At 34.7% G+C, this 19,618-nt stretch overlaps 2 protein-coding genes across 4 annotated transcripts in view; one reads left to right on the top strand and one right to left on the bottom strand.

Annotated features, from left to right (window-relative positions):
- Nucleotides 1–3,149: 3,149 nt before the first annotated feature.
- LOC142354194 (melatonin receptor type 1C-like) lies at nt 3,150–12,479 on the bottom strand. Its single transcript, XM_075406450.1, has 6 exons — nt 12,396–12,479; nt 11,768–11,885; nt 8,782–9,016; nt 7,912–8,195; nt 5,052–5,219; nt 3,150–3,427 (listed from the first exon to the last, which is right to left on the bottom strand). The coding sequence occupies exons 1-6, from the start codon at nt 12,477–12,479 to the stop codon at nt 3,210–3,212; spliced, it is 1,107 nt and encodes a 368-aa protein (XP_075262565.1). The 3' UTR covers nt 3,150–3,209.
- Nucleotides 12,480–18,408: 5,929 nt separating this feature from the next.
- The window catches only part of LOC142354422 (uncharacterized), a 203,213-nt gene continuing 202,003 nt past the window's right edge, over nt 18,409–19,618 (top strand). The window contains exons 1-2 of one of the 3 annotated variants that reach the window (XM_075406711.1): nt 18,409–18,574; nt 18,794–19,157. In XM_075406711.1, the coding sequence (XP_075262826.1) occupies nt 18,933–19,157 (225 nt within the window). In that variant the 5' untranslated portion in view covers nt 18,409–18,574; nt 18,794–18,932. Of the gene's footprint in view, nt 18,575–18,761; nt 19,158–19,618 lie in introns of all 3 variants that reach the window. The other 2 variants (XM_075406713.1, XM_075406712.1) reach the window with 2 other exon arrangements.

Here is a 19,618-nt window from a genome sequence, read left to right as displayed (position 1 = left end):
CTGCTTTTGAGAGCAATTAACAATGATTTCCTAAAAATTAATTGTTGAGTCATTTATGATAAAAAACGTTTCTGCTATAATTCAGGGTAAAAGTGTCAAATAGATGATGACATTACGCCACATAAGAGCAGCTGAAGTGCGGCATCAGCAAAAAAAAGAGAGAGAGAGAGAATAAAATGTGAACGAGGTAGAGAAGGGAAGAAAATCTAACCGACAGAGAAAGAGAGAGAGAGAGAGAGAGAAAGAGATCTAGGAAAATTTTCCATGATGGGATTCGAATCCGCAACTTCCAGTTTTTTAGCCGTGTTAGTAAATAAATCACATAGAGAAAAATTGAAAAAGGCAAATTTAGAAAAAGCTTCCAGATTTCGAAATAAAAAAAAGGTCCAAACCATTTTTTGTCTCTGGAGTTCTGTCAGGAAACCCATCTACCAGACGTAAAAAATTTCGCTGGCTAATAATGATCGTTAAACTAAGAAAAGCACAAAATTTATTCAAAAAATTCAAAATTTCAAAAAAAAAGTAGAAAAAATGACAAGTTTTAACAAACTCTTAGATATTATTATTCGAGATATTATTATTCGAGATATTATTAAAATTCGAGACATTATTATCTTCAAAGTGATTTTTTTCTCAAAAAGATGTCCAGTATCCCTGTTTTAAGCTTGAAATATCTTCACTGGCTCAAAAAGATCTATAAACTTGGAGCATGATAATAATTTCCGACAAATTAAAAAAAAAATATTATTCAAAATTTACTAAAAATGGAGTCATATAAATTTTCATTACCAATAAATTTACTCTAGGAACTATGTAGCAGCTTATCATAGCTCGCAGGAGGTTCCAGGGCCGCTGCTGCCAGAAAAAAATCAAAACGATTAAAAAAATTGAAAAAACTGCTAATTTTTATTAAGAAATTGCTTAAATTCGTGAAAATAAAATCTTGAAAAACATTCAATTATGTCTAAAAACTGTGCAACAGCATACTATCAAACCCCAAAGCAGGTTTTTTGGCTCTTGACGCTGGAGTTATCTCAAAAACGTCAAAAAATTTTGAAAAACTCGAAAAAACCCAACTTTTATTAAAAAATTGCAAAAGTTATTGATATTAAAAAGTTGAAAGCTATTCCATAGCCAAAAACCATTTTTCAGTAACCTAATAAAAAACCACTAAGGAGGTTTGAGGGCCCCTGAGGCTCAAAAAAACTTGAATAGTGACTATAAAAGTCAAACTTAAAAAAATTGCAAGTTTTGTCACAAAATTGCTAAAACTGGTGACGTTAAAATCTTCAAAAACATTCTATTACAACTAGAAACTATACAGTAATATATTGTCAAACACTACAGGAGATTCCTTGGCTCTTGAAGCTGATGAAACCTTAAAAATCTAAAATCAAAAAGTTGCAAAAATTAGTAATTATTAAAGTGTTGAAAACTATTCCATGGTCAAAAAAAAGTTTGTCCGTAATATATTATCAAATCCCTTAGGAGGTCTTCCGGCACCTAGGTCTAGCAAGAGTTGAATTAGGAAAAATGAATCTCAGAAAAATGAAAATGATGCAGATTTTGTCAAAAAAATACTAAAATTCGTGGTGTTAAAATTTTGAAACCACTCTATTATTTCTAGAAACCAGACAGTAAACTATTATTAAACGCTAGAGAATGTTCCCTGACACCTAATGCTAATAGAACTCAAAAAATTTATAAAATTGTTAATAAGCTTGAAAAAATTGTACAAATTATTATAAATTTGCGTTTTTAGCGAGCGGTTGTTCATCAGTAGCGAGACACGAGGGTTTGGGGGGGGGGGGGGTGTGCACCGGGGGCTGGTGGGGGAGTGGGCAAGAGTGGGTTGGGGTGTAACAACGCGGGGGTGGGCAATAGTGGGGGATCGACAGTGGAGGGGCCTTCAACCTCTAAGAACCGCCCTTGACACCATAGGTTTAAGTCTCCAAAACAGTTTGAGCTGAAACAAATCTGAATATTATAGTTTGAGCTGAAACGGGCGCTACCTGTTTATCTCGTTTGTGAGGATGAAAAGTCAAATGGGTCAGACGAAATACCGGTCAAGCAAAAAATCGCATTAAAAAAGATCGACTTGACTAATATAATTGCTACAAACTTCGTTTGAGAGTAATTAAACATAACTGACGGAAAAAAGACGGCTTGACGTGTACAATACCCCACTGTTTGGATTATGTTGGATCTATAACGGGGTTATAGCTTGATTGGAACTGAACGTCTGCTGACCTTGCAAACACTTTTCTCTCTTATGTTTGGGATCTGAAAAATTTATCATTTTACTCTTTTGTTTTTAGGGTTCAATTGATTATTAAGTGAAAGCTGTATAAAAAGCTCAATTTCACTTCTCTGCGAAACAAGTAAATTATGAATTAAGTGCGCAATTCCGATAAGTGTAAACGAATGAAAGTTTTCGCGCTAGATATCATTTTAAAAGCTCATTTAAAGAAAGGTTTAGGTAAAAAATTTTAGAACTAAAACAGGAAGATCACTTTTTTTTCAAATAAATATTTAACGAGCAGGATAACCGATGCTAGGATAACTGAGAACTAATAACTATTGGAGTGACCGATAGAAATAAGGGTTAGCGTTTGAGGAAAATATAGGAAAAGTGTATCGTCCGCTAATTGAACTTGGGTGAAGAATTTTAAAACTAAAACAGAGGGGTTGGTGTTCGAGTACTCTCAGGTTTTGACTTAAACTTGTTTTTTTTTTTCGATTCAAATTATTTAAATTTGGCCCTTTCCCATCATAGCCTCCCACCGCTAAATTATAGTCCCCATTATTACATTTTTATGTAAAGGGTGTTGACACGTTACATGCCCACTAGCCGGGGGGGGGGGGGGGGGAGTTGAGGGGGTGAGGGGGTGTAATTTGTTTTCGGATCTATGCTGTTTCGCCCCCCCCCCCCAGTGTTTTTTATGACCCCCAGTTACAAATTTTATGTTGTTATATAGCACGTTACTATTTAAGAAATAGCACGTGCGCCTGGGGGGTCATAAAAAATTTATGCTAAGCAGGGGGGGGGGGGGGGGAGGGAACATAATAGATCCATATTTTCTTGTCGATCTAAACTTACGTGGATAAAAATTTTGTTCTTGTGCACTTTGGGCTTAACAATATCCTATCATAAATCGAGGTCCAAACCTGGGCTGTAACAAAAGAACAGAGGAATTATTATTGAAACTTTAAGTTTCCCTGGTCTCGTCATACACTGTTCCCGATTTTCTTCCGGGAGCTGATTTCGAGTGAAGAGTAGGATTCCGATTTTTTGGATTGTAGCATGGGATGACCTTAGCCAGAAGGTGTTTGTATGCCTTTCTGAAACCGCTGTGTGTTGCTCCGTAGATGAAAAAGTTGATTGCCGCATTGCTGTGCGCCCACAAATCCAGAAGCAGAAAAAATTCTGAAAAAAAATGTGAAGCAAGTGAGAAAACTTACAGTTTATGTGCTAATATGTCCGTGGAAATGTTTCAAGGTTGCCCTAAAAGTAGGGCACTAAGCTTTTACAGATAGCATTGTGAAAATATCGAACCCAAAAACGCCTGGCGTAATGTTCTGCAGTGTTGTTATTGTTTGGTTTTCACTCGTAGGAAACGGTAGCCAGGTTCAGACTTAAGTGAACTTACTCTCTATCAGCGTTCTGCGATATTTTCTGCAAAAATTTGTAAAATTGACCAGAAATTTTTAATTTGTTCAAAAGATTTGTCAACATTACGTCCGGAATCCAACAAATTCAGTAGAGTCCGCGTTTGCGAACAAGAGTGACGAAATTTTGCAACCACTTCTCGCGTTGAAGAAATATGGTCAAATTTCGATGCAAATGGTTGAGAAACAACCGATCGCGGATATCAGTGACAAATATTCCCAATTTTGAGTAAGTTTGCAATGGTTAACCTCACTGTCACTGTTGTCCGCGAAAGCTTAAAACGCCTAATCATAAAACATGGAGGAGCGGACAATGCTGACGTTAGCAAGCAATTTTGGGATCTATTCTATTTTGCCCCCAGTGTTTTTTACGCCCCCAGTTACAAATCATATTTTGTTATATAGCACGTTACTATGAAAAAAAATAACGTGCGCCTGGGGAGCGCAAAAAAATATAAGCTCACTGACTGAGCTGGGGGGGGGGGCAAAACAGAATAGATCCCAATTTTGCTTGCTCAAAAAGTAGGATTGGCGACGTAATGAACGAGCTAAGGGAAAATTTTTAATCAGTTCTTGAAAAATGTTTAAAGATTTACAGCAGTAGTTGAGGAAATTGCTATCACAAGGTTTGACTATATTATCATCATAACCACCAATTCTCGTACAAGAGACCGGCAATTTATTCCGTTTTTTAAACCCATGCTTTCACATGTACAAAAATCGAGTATAACATTTTTTTAACGTATAAAACCAATAACACTGACAAATTCACACCGTTTTCAGTTTTCCTGAGTTGAAGCTGAAGAAAGAAAAAATTGCTCACGTATTTTTGCATTGTTTCATTCAGGTTTACGGACTAGGATAGGAGCCTTTGAGACAACCTTGTAAAGTGTTTAAATCAAAACCAAATGTAATCTATGTATAAACCAACCTTAAGTTGGATTTGTGTCAAAGCTATATTAAGCAACACTATATAAGGCAACCAGTATAAAAATTTAGTTAACTCGGCTAGAAAGAACTTGAAATTTGATGATAATTGAACTTCAAATTTCTGGGATTTAAAACTAAAGGTGTATTAAGTTATTCCACTTAAGCTTTCCGGCTCAGAGATAAGGGTTGGAAACGGGTACTGTTTCTTTTTCACAGTAATTGCGTCTGCAAAGTTAAAACTGAAAAAATAGGAATTCCATTTCTACACTGCTTACACCCCCCCCCCCCCCCGAATTGACCATCATTACACACTTCTTGGATACCATATCCAAGATCATTCAAAAATAATAAAAGTGTTAAACTGTGTTTAAGTTTAAAGTGTTAAAAGTATAAATAAAAGTGTTAAAAAATGAATGTTAAACTATAAGTAAATATAGAATCGTAGAACTAACCCATAGGCATCCGTGCGTACACCTCGACTTTGAGTCCGAGAACAAGAACCAAAAATGCATATGGCATCCACGTGACCAGGAACGTCAAGTAAATGGCGACCAGAGACACCAATAACTGCCGTTGTTCTCTTTGACGTCTTTTGCTCACGTTGTCAAGAGCAGCGGAACCTAAACAGTTAAACTTGTTCCACGTTGCAAATAACTGGTCGCCAGAGTTTTGTTCTAAGCTGCTCATTTTACCCGTAACTAGCCTTAAGAGAGAATCAGTACTGAATCAGAACAAATTCAGATAAATTTTGGTTTTCAGTACTGTCAGAGATAATACAGGACAATTTTTGAGTTTCTCTGATCTGAATCAGAGCAAAATCAGAATAACAATTTGTGAATACAAATGTATACAGATGTATAATTGCTCAAATTAATACAATAAAATTTGTTAAAGGATTGTTGCAATAACAGATAGATTAATGTTATTATTGGAGGTAAATTGATTTATCCAATTTCAAATGGTTATATTTTTTTATTATTAATTTTAAATAAAAATTGAATTTTTGTCTCAACAATAAATCGCTTGGAAATCGAATTAGGTTTCGTTCCGATGTTTCATTCCTTCTCGTAGCCGCCCTCTCCTCCTCTTTATAAAGATTAAATATTCTGATTACCCAGTGAATTGAACCCTGATAACCGTTGATAAGAAAGATACTAAAACATATGGTAAATCATGCAAAAGACCTTAAAATGCCACTTTCTATGAAAACATCAAGATCTCGCAGGATCCTTGCATGGGTATCAAGAAACAAGATCTTATCAAGATTGATCATGAAATATTTGTATTTCCTGTTCGTGGCAAGATGATCCAAGTTTTGCAAGAGATGTCAAGAACATGCCTACTTTATCAAGGTGTATCAATTTTCGGTCCATTGGGTAATGATTCATAGGACTGCATGCCCATTAATCAACAGCCAAAATACCAAATATAATGCACCGAGAAACTAGGACGAAAAATCTTACGTTTATGAGCAAGAGAATTCAAAACTGAGAGAGAAAATCAAATGATATAAGTTTTGTCATTTTGTTGTTTCGTGCATAACTTCTCATTATTGAGATATTTCGAAGAAAACTATTTTCTTTCTTCCAAACTATTTTAATGCACCACCTTGTTGAAGTTTATGTCACAATGAGGTACAAGCATAAAAAAATCACGGTCCGAGGTGTCAACTCTATAAAACGAGTTATGTAAGATTGGCGGTGAATTCGTTGAATTTTTGTAACATCTACACTTGACGCCTAGAAAAGAACAAGCTGCCGTTTCTTAGCATGGCTTTTACCTCACTTTTTGCTTCTAAGTGTAAATGTTTGGTGTTGACATTAGCGTTGATCCTAATTAATTTTGCATTTCTGAGCAAAATTTTTGCAGAGTTTTGCGTATCTAGGCGTTAATTTTACATAATTTTGAGTTTCTAAGCTTAAATTTTACATACTTTGGCGTTGCATCTAGTCCTAATCTGATAAAATTTTACGTTTCATAGCTTAGATCTCACATAAAATCAAATCTTATTTTAATCTTACAAATTTAGCGTTTTTCTTAGCTTTTGTGTTACAAAAGTTTGTTGTTTCAGGTTTCAGGTTACAAAAGGTTTCAGCGTTAAACATGAAATTTCATAAATTTTAAATACAGAATCTTTGTAAGATCAAGTTGAGTTGGACGAGATTTTATTAAGATCAATGCAAAAGTTTAGGTGTTGATTTTATTTAAGCTGAACGCTAAATTACGCTCCGAAATGTATAAGATCAATACTAAAACTTGAATTTTAATTTGACGTGAGATCAACGCTATATTAAGCGCTCAAAATCAACGATCAAGTTTAGACGTAGAATTTATGTAAGATCCACGCTAAAAGACGCCAATGTTATGTAACCTATACGCTTGGAAACGCAAAATTATGTTAGATCAATTAAAATATTAACGCACAATTATTGAAGACCTATGCTTAGAAATTCAAAAATATGTTTGACCAAAGCTATATCCATTGCAAAATTATGCAACAACTACGTTTAGAATAGCAAAGTTCTGGAAAGTTTACTCTTAGAAGAGCTAAAATATGTCAAGATGGAGTCCGAGTTATAAAAAATAAAGTGTTTAAGAAAACTAAAGTATCGGGTCACAGTGTCAGAAGAGGCGGCAAGCATGCAGGACATTAGTAGTTCGAGGCTCACAGACGATCATCTAAGCTTTCAATTAATTCGAGTGCGACTCGGAAATTTTTTTAAAGAAACAATGAATTATGTAAGATCTTTGCTTAGAATAGCAAGATTATGTGATTTAAGTGTTAACTAGCGTTGTAAAGCTAGAAATTTCACCGCAATTTTCTTGCATAACTTTTTTGGTGAGGGCGTTAATTTATTTTTCTAAATTCGAACCATTGACAGGATATTTTTGAAACAAAATGCGGTGAATTTTCAAACTTGTCAAGGTTAGTTACCACTTATTTTACATATTTTGGCCAAAATTCCTCGGCCCAGATTAGAGAACAGGGTGGATTTCGAAGCTCGGTCAACCTATTGATTGATTTGCGGCGAATGTGGTAAAAAATAAAAATTAATAGCTAAAATTGCCCCTATTCTTACAAAATTCCGCAATTTTGCTTCTAAACTCTGCGTAACTTTTACAAATATTAATTTACATACATATGATAGCACTGAAAGATCAAGGTGCTTTGCGGTGAAAAATATTTATTTTCACTGCAAGTCGTGCATTTTTTTGCAAATTGGATGCGATGAAAATAAAAAAATTGCACTGCTGATGTCATCATTAAGATATTTCCCGTTGAAGCCTCGATCAACATCTGTTAATTCTTACTTCTTGACGCCAATCTCCAAATCTTTGCATAGCAAATTGTGATCACAATCATAGGCACAACCAAAGCCATGATAGTGTAGAACCCGACATTAAACCACCAAGAGCCCTCCTGGACATACCCACTGCAGAACAGATACAGACCACTGTATGCGTGACCTCCGAAACCCAAAAGTCGAGGGAGGTCAACACACAGAGTGAATGTCCAGATGAGACAAATGGATGCCAGAGTTCCTTTTAGTGTAAAAATTCGGGTGTAGAGACTGTTTCTGCACACGTACGTGTACCTGAAAAATGGAAATTTTAGGAAATATTTTTTTTTAGTAACCAAAATTTAAGCCATATGAGACAAAATGATTAGAAACAGACGTTTGCCCGGCAAAATCCCATGCCACAGCTTTGACCCAAATATGAGTTTGGGCGTTGAGGTATTCAACAACCCACATCGACGTGGCCCGCATTCTTGCCTTAGCTAACGCAAGAAAGACCATAGCCACTACAGACTGTAATAGATCCCAGAATTCTAGCTTGCTTAGATGCCCTGTCTGCGACTCAAATTAGGCGGCAACTCGAATTAGACCCGGATTTGAGTCGTAGACAGGGCATCTAAGCGCTCTGATTATATGACCTATCATGGTCGGCAGTGGCGATGGTGCCGAGTTTGAGGTCCAGACAGGATATGAACTCTAATCAGACCACCGTCTTTCGATCTCGGTTTTAATTTTTGTTCTTTTCGCGACTGGACAATTTATGTAACTCGAGCACAGAATGCCGCGGTGAGCAGAGATCCCAAATATCAGAGGTCATTTCATTTTGGATCTTGACTTTTCCGGACCCCCCCCCCCCGCGCCCGATTCTCAATTGACTGGTTACCTGTTGATTGCAATAAACATCATTGTCCACAGACTTCCGCAGCAAGCCAGAGTACAGATCATTCCATTGATTTCACACAGAAGTGGGTTTTCACGGTAGGGAGAGTCCCCGTAGAGAGAACCCAAAAGCATGAAACACCCACGCACCATACCACCCAGATCGGCAACAGCTAAATTGACCAGCAACAGGTGGGGTGTCTGCCGCAGTGCTTTGATCAGACTTATCGACGCGATCACTAAAATTAAACCCTCAGTGAATCGAAATTTATACACCTTGATAAGACATGCCTGATCTTAACACTTCTTGCAAAACTTGAAATAGCTTGCCAAAAACTTGAAATAATAATATTTCATGGTAAATCTTGATAAGATCTGGGTAAGATCTTATAAAGACAACACAAAAAAATTTCTTGACAACTCTTAAAAAAATTTTTGACAAATCTTGATAACACTTTCTGATTATCTTTTCTGATCGCTGCTTGATGTATCTCGTCCCCAGAATCACCATTCGCTCGCTACTTAGAAGAAATTACAATAAAAAATATTTAGATTTGAGCTCGTTAAATATCACAAAAAAGCTCGTTAATTTTCAGAATTGAACTTGTTTACGATCAGAGTTTAGCTCGTTAGTGCCCAGAACTTACCTTATTGTGATCAGAAATTAGCTCAGTAATGATCCGAAATAATCTCCATATTATCCGAATTAGTTTAGCTTTCTCATTTACAAAACCAAGTTTGTTAATGATTACAGTTTGACTTTCTCAGGATAGGAACTTTAAAGAGTGCTCAACGATTAGGGATGATCAAGTTAAAATTTAGCTTGCTAAGGATCAGAACTTACTTCGTTATTAGTCAGAATTTAGCTCGGTGATTATCGGAGGTCTGCTGTTTAGTCATCAGACGAAAAAGACTTTCAGTATGAGTTTGTTGATGTATGCTAGAATCAGAAGTCCTGTTTATCTCAACCCATGAACGCAGTTTAAACATCAACCATGAGCAAACAAAGATTTGGTTTTGTTTGCGTAGAAAAATCAGCAGGTGAAACTATCCGTCACAATATATCTGCAAGCATGCACTTATAGTTATTTGTAAAAATCTATATGATTTTCATCGAATTGAAAAATAACAGAACTTGAGATCATATCAAAATTTAACAGAATAACATAAGTTAAAAACTTTTTGTGGTAAAATGACAGGTAATAAGCCACGAAAATTAATTACTTTGATCACAATTTCCTCCCTACGAATATCATGTAAAAATTCAGTGATGTTTCAAAGTTGATTTTCTAAGCAATTTCATTGAACTATAACAGTTAAGCTGTCTTATCCCAGCTGGCAATCTCTGAACTTCAGCTGAACTTTGTCAGTTTCTGTTTTTAAAACAGACTTTTTTTTATGAATTCTTTAATGCATATTTATATATGTTTTAGCTTTAATTAACCTCGACTTTTTTTACAAAAATTCTTCGATTGTCTGCAAATTTTTGAAGATGTTTCGTTCGATAATCAAGCAAAACAATCTGTCCTTTTATCAGCGAATGACTTGTTAAGAGTTTGCACAACAATTTGTAATCAGATGCAAAAAAACGTACACAAATATGTCATCAGGAAGATGAAAAATAATTAAACAACGCAATCTACGAATCATAGAAATTAACTTTGTTAACAACGCCAGAAAAAGACAGAAAATCTACTGTAGGCCACCAACAGTCCTTGAAAATAGAAATTGCGAATGTCTGATAAAAACAGTCATTTAATTTAAGGTTGTCTTCAGAGCAGACGAGAAACCACTCAAAAATTCCAGTGCATTTTTGATTTTACAAAATGAGCTTTTTACTTCAGCCCTTCTGCAATATTGATTGTAAAAACAGACTTCAATGCTGCATTGGAGGTTTTGGTCAATTTGAGCAACAAAGTCAAGGTAACGCCAGAAGCAGCTTGTTGGTCCGCAGTCCTGGAATATAGAAAAAATTCACCTGGTCTGCTTTTGTTTTATGAATTTATGTTCTTTTCTCTACAACATGCAAAATGTTTCCATACAAAAAAGCCGAAAGAAGACCCTGCACGGTCATTACCTCTGCCGTTGCAAGAAAGTGCACGTACGGCCACCATTGATGTCTAGAGTTCTAGCGTTGCATTTTTTACACTTTCGTTGTTTGTCTCGTATTGGAATATCTAGACGGCATTTTGTATGCCGATTGAGTTTTAATGCAACCCAAGTTTAATGATCGAAAGAAATCTTGGACGCTGTCTTAATCACAAGGCTAAATGTGAGAAATGGCCAGAAATAAGTCTCAACAAAGTCAACAGTAACCATAGGGGTTTTTTTTGGAATAACAAAAATCTCATCGTTCATATTTTTTAATAGAATCCCGGACTTGAGTCGCAGAGCTTTTCAGCGCTTAACCAGCACATTTCAAGTTTATAAGATTAATTCAGTTCTGAAACGGTGCATCTCCAGAATATTTTAAATTTCTTTTTTCAGTTCTTCTTCATTATGACTATATTGAGGTCATGGAGTTAGCCCAGGCTAAACTTGGCTAATCCTGTACAGTCTGAAAATTACTCACATCCCAAAATTAAGTCTGAGCAGAGTAAGGTCATACTTTTGTAGCTTGTAACTAGTAATTACTATAGTAGAATACACACTATTTATATATATGCTAGTTTGTAGGCAATTACCACAAAGCCCATTTAGCTTAGTGGTTACGACGTGCTACGCAAATTAAATATTACAAGTACCCACGCGGAAGTTCGAAGCGCAGAAAAATCAAACCTTGTTTGCGGGAGTTAAGCTGAGCATATTATTTTTCATGCAGTAAATTTTACTCAAAAATCAAGACTAGCCCGTGTAAATTGGGACATGAACAGAGTACTTGCCATCCTAAAAAACAGAATGTCTTTAGACTGATTCAGCGCTGATTTACTCTGCCACCAACCTCCGGGATGCAAGATACAATATATTTTTGTTTATAATGGTACAGCTACCCAAGATATTTCCAGGAAGGCCAAGTGCTAGAGCGACGGAAAGCCAGACAATGATCATGATCCGGTTCCCAATTAGTCTCTCACTTTCCAAGTCCTCGAAAGGGAGCTGCCATTCCACCTGAAAGAGAAACTTCAACTAACAAAGATTAAATGAATTTGATAAAATCTTAAATTGCTTCAACTTCTTAATATAATAATTAGGCCTTTCCCATTATAGCCCCCCCCCACCCCCCCCCCCCCCCACACCAACCCACACAATTATAGCCCACAATTGTGGTACAACTATGGGGCTGACTATACGGTGATCATACGTTGGGGACTATATACACGGTGGGGACTAAAATGTGAGCAACACTAAAAGTTATCAATTTAACGTTTTGTTCTATGATATAATTTTTGTCCCAAATTAGATTTTTGCTTTATAAAAAAATCTTTGATAAATAAAAATGATAAAATCGTAGAATATTTTTTGTCACTTTTGCAGCTCATCACGCCAAAATAAAAAAAAGTACACTCAACTATTTATTTTTATTAAAATAACTCAAAGTTATAATTCACTAGATTAATTTTTTCCGTTTTCAACCCAAAATTATTTTGATAAAAATATTAGAAAAGAATGATTTCTTACGTATCCTGTGAAAGGCTCCTCATATTTCGCGTCTTCCGGTTCTTCACTTTTGGGCTTCATGTTGTAAAACCCGCCGTAACCCATATTTTATCGGCAATTCAACTTTCGAATCAAAAAATGACAATTTTAAAATAGGTTAAGTTTGGTTGGCCTTCAATTTTTTTTAAATATCTCTGATAATGTTGTCTCGTATGGCCTATCAATTAGCTAAAATTTGGTAAGATTTTTTTTCGTGAATTAATCGCTGAAAGAAATTAAATGAATGCGAGCTTGTAATTCTTCGAGCAATTTCTTTGATTCTTTTGAGTTTTATTTTGAGTTTTCTTTTTATTTAAGTCAAATGCGACGCGGGCAAAGGAATGCGAAATAAAAAATGATCAAACGTTTTTGTGTCTGTGATTGAAAAAAAGGCATCATAGCTTTCATTTTAAAAAAATCAAAAGTGATCGTAGTTCATTATATGAAGGTCTTAAATTGATCACTGTATGAAAATAAGCGCCAAAAATGAGATTATAATATTTAGCGTGACTAAAGTGTCGTTTTGAGACCAATCGGGGTTCAGAGTTGATGGGTTGCCGATAAAGGAACACGGGAAATGGCGGGAATTATCATTGGTTTGTTCGTTCGTCTTTGTGAGCGACTTTAGATCAAAGTCAAGTCTATATATAGAAGTTCTTTTTTTTCTTCTATTTTGGCCAATAAAAGAAGTTTAAAATATCTCTTTGATTTAAATTGCCTAATTATAGCTGCAAATAATACTTGAATTCTCAAGAAAGTTTCAAAACTAAATTTTAAGGGAATTTAATCCAAAATCTTGAAAGTACTTTAGAGAAGGACCATGAAGCCGTAGTAAAAATTGAAACAAAATTTTGTTTTTAATAAAAATTTCCGGGAGTGTTAAGCGGATGTTGCGTCTTTGATTAGATATCGTTTCAAAAATGTATGAACTTAATAACTTCTCGGCGCTCATTGTTTTTAAGGTAGTTTTGAGCACTGTTAAATTCTTCCAGGAAGCTTACTGAAATCTTGATTTTTCGATGAATACTAAGAATTTTCAGATAATAAGATACCATTTTGATCAAAAATTGCTTAATTGTGTTCAAAAGACAAGACCTTAAACAACTCAGTTCAATTACAAATCTTGCTTAATGGCTCAAGCTATCTTGGATGGTTTGGCCAAAATTAATGCTGTTTTTTAAGATAAAAAGATAAATGCGCCATTAAAAATATTAATTATGCAAGCCTTCATAGCAGAAAAAGGAAAACCTTGCGAATGATTGTCAGCGCTTTTTAATTTATGGGAGTTTAAGATCAGCATATTTTGACAAACTGACAAAAAAAATTGATTGTTAACCTACGTAAGAAAAAAATCTCAGTATTTTCCCGAATAATTGAAAAGAAAAAAAATCGACGAATCTTTTTTCCATCTGAAAAACAACCATTAAACTTGCTAAGTGATATTCAAAAAAGTCATTCTTTTTCATAGACACAGAATGAGTGCTTTTTGTTTCAATAACATGCATTTGATCAAAGAATCTCAACCAAAATCTTTGTGTCTCATCTAACATTTGTTTGTTACTCTAAAATTTGGAAATTACGTCTGGTTTGCCTCAAAACTGAGCTTGTTGAGTCTGAAATATTTTAGGCAAGACGATATAAAATTTTTGACCCCACTTTTGTGGGCGAGAGGATCTATTTACTCAATTGGGTTTTTTCGGGTCAGTCAATTTTGGCCAATCGATATATAAACCGTAGAGAGTTGAGACTGGTATCATAAGAAAACCCATACAGTGTTGAATATGGAATTAAAAAGATTTTTTGCGTTTTTTTTTCACAAGGAGTTATCGAGCTTCAAAGTTTTGTGATTAGTAGACGGATTTTCGTTGGTTTTATTCATATTTTCCCTATTTTTTGACAAAGTTTGGCCAATTTTGCCAAAATTTTTTTGAATTGGTGAAAACAATGTTTTTGAGTTTAGTTTTAGTGATAAGGGAAGCTTGTCGCTTGGTTTTACTCGAGTCTTTTTGTTATTAATTTTGGAAGAAATTTCGAATTACAGATTTTCTTTAAATAAAAATCGCTCCAAATACCCTTTTTATACCACTTTGTTTAAGTACACAGGAAATAGAGGCCTATCACAAGCTTCCAAAATCTTTGAAAACACCAGAAAAGGACAGTTCGACTTTTGTTTTCTATAGGAGTCTTCTGGAATTAAAATTTAGCGGCGTTTTTGGAAAGTTAACTCAATAATTGTACAAAATGAAAAATTTTTTTTTTTGTTTTTTTTTATTATTTTAGTTGCTAATTGTTTTTTTTTCAAACGCATAGAACAATTAAATTTTGTTGGACGCGAAGCAAAATCGGTGCTAGGCTTTGACTCATCTTGGATTCCTACAGCCAATGATCATTCGGATTATTTTGGGGCGCTGAATCTTTCAAAGTATTTTTGCAATTTTAATTTTACGTTCATTACTGAAATGAATCACAACTGGATGATTTCAAACGAAATACCCAATTGAAATACATCCCATTTACAAAAAATGGAGTAAAATCAATATGTTACGTCTTCAGATAAGAGCTCATATTTAAATGGTTTTGATCATTTATATTCGTAAACTTTAATTGATTTCTCTTGTTTTGCATTTATTCGTCATCATTTTTGCAGATCAGAATTTGTTTTAATAACCAAAGTATCAATTGATTTCATCAACTATATATTCCTATAGAATTTGTGCAATGCTTTCAGTTGTTATCGACATCGACTGCCTCTTAGGACTTTGAATATATTTGTTTTAAGAAAAGGTCAGCGAAGTTTTGAAGTTTGCCAGTTTTTTATTATATTTCTGTCTACTTGCAGCTTAGTCTCAAAAAATAAAGGCAAAAACAAACTCCAAATGAATTCAAAAAAAATTTCATAATGGTTTTATTTTTAACTAATGGTTTTCTGGCGTCCTTACTACAAATTTGACAGAAATTTTGTGAATTTCGAATATTTGCCTATACTTGAGGTTTTAAATTATTCCCCTTCTAATAATCAAATTAAAGATAATTCCAAATGGCATTGAAAGAAAGCGGAAAAGAATAATTTTCAGGATTTCAGTTTATAGCTAACGCTTTTAGTTACTTTCGATTGTTTTTCATCAGAAACCTTTATTTGTTGTTCCAAATTTTTGTTCTTATTGTCATCGGCAAGCGGTTTAGTCTCATTATTGGCAAGTTACATAAAGTTTCCGATTGTTCAAGTAAAATATTGATGCTGATAGTTATGTTTTGATGGACGTCTTTAGGGCTTAGGAATGTGTTTTCATAAGTGTTCAATGAGCTTTCGATACCGGACGATTTTTGTGGTTCTTTTTGTTGCCTTTTTCGTAAAGATCCTGTTCAAGGAAGACCTACTTAAAATTTTAGAAAAAGCAAACAAAAAACATTTTGTCTGTCATTTTCGGGTTTTTTTTGGTTTTTATTGTCTTATAGTTTTAGAGGCTTCAACACTGTGTCTTCGACTAGTTGTTTATGAACTTCTGAGCTCTGTTGTTATTTGACGTTTTGCTCGTCCTACAATTCGGTCCCACTAATAAACAGTAATTCTGGCTTCCTACGCATTTGCAAGCTAATCTGTTTTTGTCTCTCTTCTCTTGAAAGCCCTTGGCTTGTTTGAAAATTTGAAAGTATTTGTTTTAAACAAACCAGTTTTTTTAGCTTCATCAGTTTGATCTTATTTCTTTCGACTTTGTAGCTTGACTTCTGCAAGAACAGGTAGCGACTTGGTCCTTTCTAGAAAACAAAAATTTAATTTTTGTAACAATTTGATTTTCAACTAATGGTTTCTTTGCCTTGATATTACGATTTTTCATAGGAAGTTTATGATTTTTGGACTTATGCCAATTTCTGATCTGAGTTTTTTCAGTTCCACGTTATCTTCTTAATGAGGAGGCACATTTGGCGCTTAAAAAAGAGCTATTGGAGACAATTTTTGTTCTTTAAGAGTAGCTTATGTTTTTTAAAGTCTACGACATCGTTTTCATGTTAAGTTAAATCGATTTTTTTTTCAATTTCGCCAACTTTTGTAGTCGTCTGACATAATAAGGATAATGAAAGTCCTGAATTGTATCTTATGAGATATAGACTAACTTTTTTAATGAGCTGTGTGTATACGTATTGGTTGGAGTCACATGAAGTTGATTCTTTTCAAAATCAAATTCTTTTTGATCTTTGCGATTAAAAGACTGGTTTAGATGGCCAACTGACAACAACTCGAAAATTTTCCGGTCTTTCTAAAGAAAGAACATACATCTTCCGTCTACTTAATCTAGATGATGCACATTTCATCACTGATTTACCCATTTGCTTACAACATCTTTCGTACTCTTTGCAGCTTTAAAGAGGAAAAATATTGCAAAATTTAAAAAGGACATTTAAAAATTTTTCATTCAATTCAAAAAATTATTTTAAAAACAATGTCTTTTAGAGACGCTTGACAACATTACGTATTCTGGTAGTCATTATGTGAGCAAAACATTTTTTACCGGAAAACAATTCAAGACCAGGCGACGTGTATTTGTCCATTTTTAGAGCATGACAACCCGCAATTTTAGACGTCACTATTACGTCCCCACTGCAAGCCAGTATTATCTCAAATGCGGCGAGGACATGTGGTTTTGCTCTAACCCTAGCGGAATACAGAAAGATTGTGCATTATTACCAGAAGAACAGCGATTTGGGCATCCAACTCGCATCATTGCAATTAGATTCTTTTTGTTGACTATCCGAAACAACGCGGAAAATATTGAAAAGAATTGCTCTTTTTATCTGATAACAGAGGTTTCCAACCCTCAGGCCTATCAGTAGCCTTCATTAGCCTCACTCAAGCGGTATCAATAAGTGCCATGAGTGGCTCAGTTGCATTGCTGATAGCAAGAAATTCGCGATTTTAATTCAGAAATGATCGGGACTGTCGCAACCAATGACTCCGCTATGCCCAATGGGAGGTTCAGGAAAGTCAGGTTCAAGAACTCATTAACCTCAACTGATATCGGAGTCACTTCATGAGAGGGGAGCTCTTCCTTGTTTGGATGTCACCCAATAAGTGCCGACTTCAGTTAAATTTACTAGTTTTTGTCCTCATCAATCAGCAAGGAGCTACAAATGGAAGAATTCAGTTTAATCGCTACGTGTTTAATGAAGAAAAGCGGCAAATTGGCGTTGAGCATTAAAGTTGTGTTTAGCAACCGTTATCATTGGACTTCGAAGGATTAATCTAATTTTTCATGGATGATGATCAAAACCAAGAATAAATTCGTTTAAACCACGCAATAATTTTCTAGTTTTATTTGAAGTATGTTTTAATTGTTTTCGTTCCAAGTCTCCCGTTAACATTTTAGTTCCAAATGTTTGCCTGATGGCAACAAAGTTTGTTTTTGTCTCATAATGTTTTTCATAATCCAATCCTTTTCAAAACTACAAGGGCTTGTCGAAAAATTTCCAGGCTTGACAATTCAAGTGATCGTTTTAATTTTTTTCGCCTAATCTGGGCAAATTGGATTTCGTGTCACAGTGAAAAACCAAAACTCTGGTATGCTCAAATTATAGCTTCTAAAAGTTAAATCAGGAAACTTTTGTTTCGGTTGTGAGAAATAAATATGGCGGACCTACGGAAACTCTCTTTTCGTTAAAAATGGACACTTGCAAGATACTACAAGAGGAATCTTGTGAAAACGGATTAATGCAAAATTTTGGTGAATAATTTTTTTTGAAACAGTTTTTTTACAAGAGTGGCTGTCAAGATTGATCTATTCAATGTTGGTTACTTTTCATCTAAGCATTAGTTAATTTATTATTAACGTAATTAATGACAGGCAGATTCAAGCAAGCATGAAGATAAACAGTTTGTGGTCTCGATAACTACTGGTCAAATATAATCTATAACTCACATAATCAAAAATATAAACTACCAAAAATATGCTATGTGAAAAATTTTGTGCAGCTCTTTGGTAAACAATTAATCAAACTAATAAACTGCAAGCTTTTTTCTGTATTGGTTTGCTAGTTATTAAATTTGAAATTAGCAATCGTATGGTACGTTTTGCGTTAGTTAGAATTAGTTAAAGTTCTGCAATTAACTTTATCATACGAGTTCTGCAAATAAACTTGTACAAAAGAAAAATTATGTTTTCCGCGTGGTATATTAATCTCCTATTTTGAAAGATCTTTCTCTAAATAATTCTCTTGACCAATTTTTTTGTAATTTTTGTAAATTTCTGGAATAATTTGAGCTAACAACGACCTCAACTGTCAAAAATTGATGCCAAATTTACGAGTTCATTGAAATAGGCAAATAGAGTCGCTTTAGTTCTAAGATCTTTCAAGATAAGTGATGAAATAAACGCACTTTTTATAAGTTTTGATTCGACATCGTTCATCATTCTCGTTCGTTGATGACCGATTTATGGTGAACCTGATAAATTATTAAAACTACTGATTTGATGATAACTTTATTAATCAAAGCCTAGTTAAACAGTGGAGATTTAACCATTAATAATGCTGGAAGATAACCCGAATCCAGCTCCTGCCCCCCAGAAAAGCGCCCTGACCGAGGCCGCCGTAGACGATACTGAAGTTGCAGAAGAGGAAAAGGAGGAAGAGGTTATCCAGATTGATGAATACCTTCTTTTGAAGCTTGCCAAAAATGGGGAATGGTCTACCATGTTCAGATACCTTCCCTTGATTCAGAGGGGGAATCCGGCTCTCAGAACTCAAGACAAGGTCAGTAATTCCAGACATTATTTTTTAAACTGTTGCTGTTAGAAGCACGAGCGAGATCCATAACCAAATAAAATTATTAACAAGGTTAGTGTTAGAATGTTGAGAGAGAACGACCTATTACAAATTGTGCATAATATAAGCTTGTTGTGCCTCGTTCTCGTATCGAGTAATAAGTTTGAATATTTCTTGAAAGAAAAAGTATATAAATTTCAAGACTCAATTTGTAAGGCTTTACTATGTATCGGGACATAGACAAACTCACGAAGAAATTTTCATGATCTATTTACGTATAGAAACATGTGTAACAAGCGTATCTCGAACGTACAAGACGATAACATTACCTATGATAACACACAAAAAACCATAAGCTCTCTATAGGAGAGAAAACCGCATGTTTTTTACTGCATTAGACAACCAGAAGGTCGTCCGCCAAACGTATCTTTGATCTCTAGTTGAAGGTC

This window comes from Convolutriloba macropyga, chromosome 15 (genome assembly GCF_964194025.1).
Source record: "Convolutriloba macropyga chromosome 15, txConMacr16.3, whole genome shotgun sequence".
NCBI lineage: Eukaryota > Metazoa > Xenacoelomorpha > Acoela > Convolutidae > Convolutriloba > Convolutriloba macropyga.
This window is presented reverse-complemented; position numbering and strand designations above follow the sequence as displayed.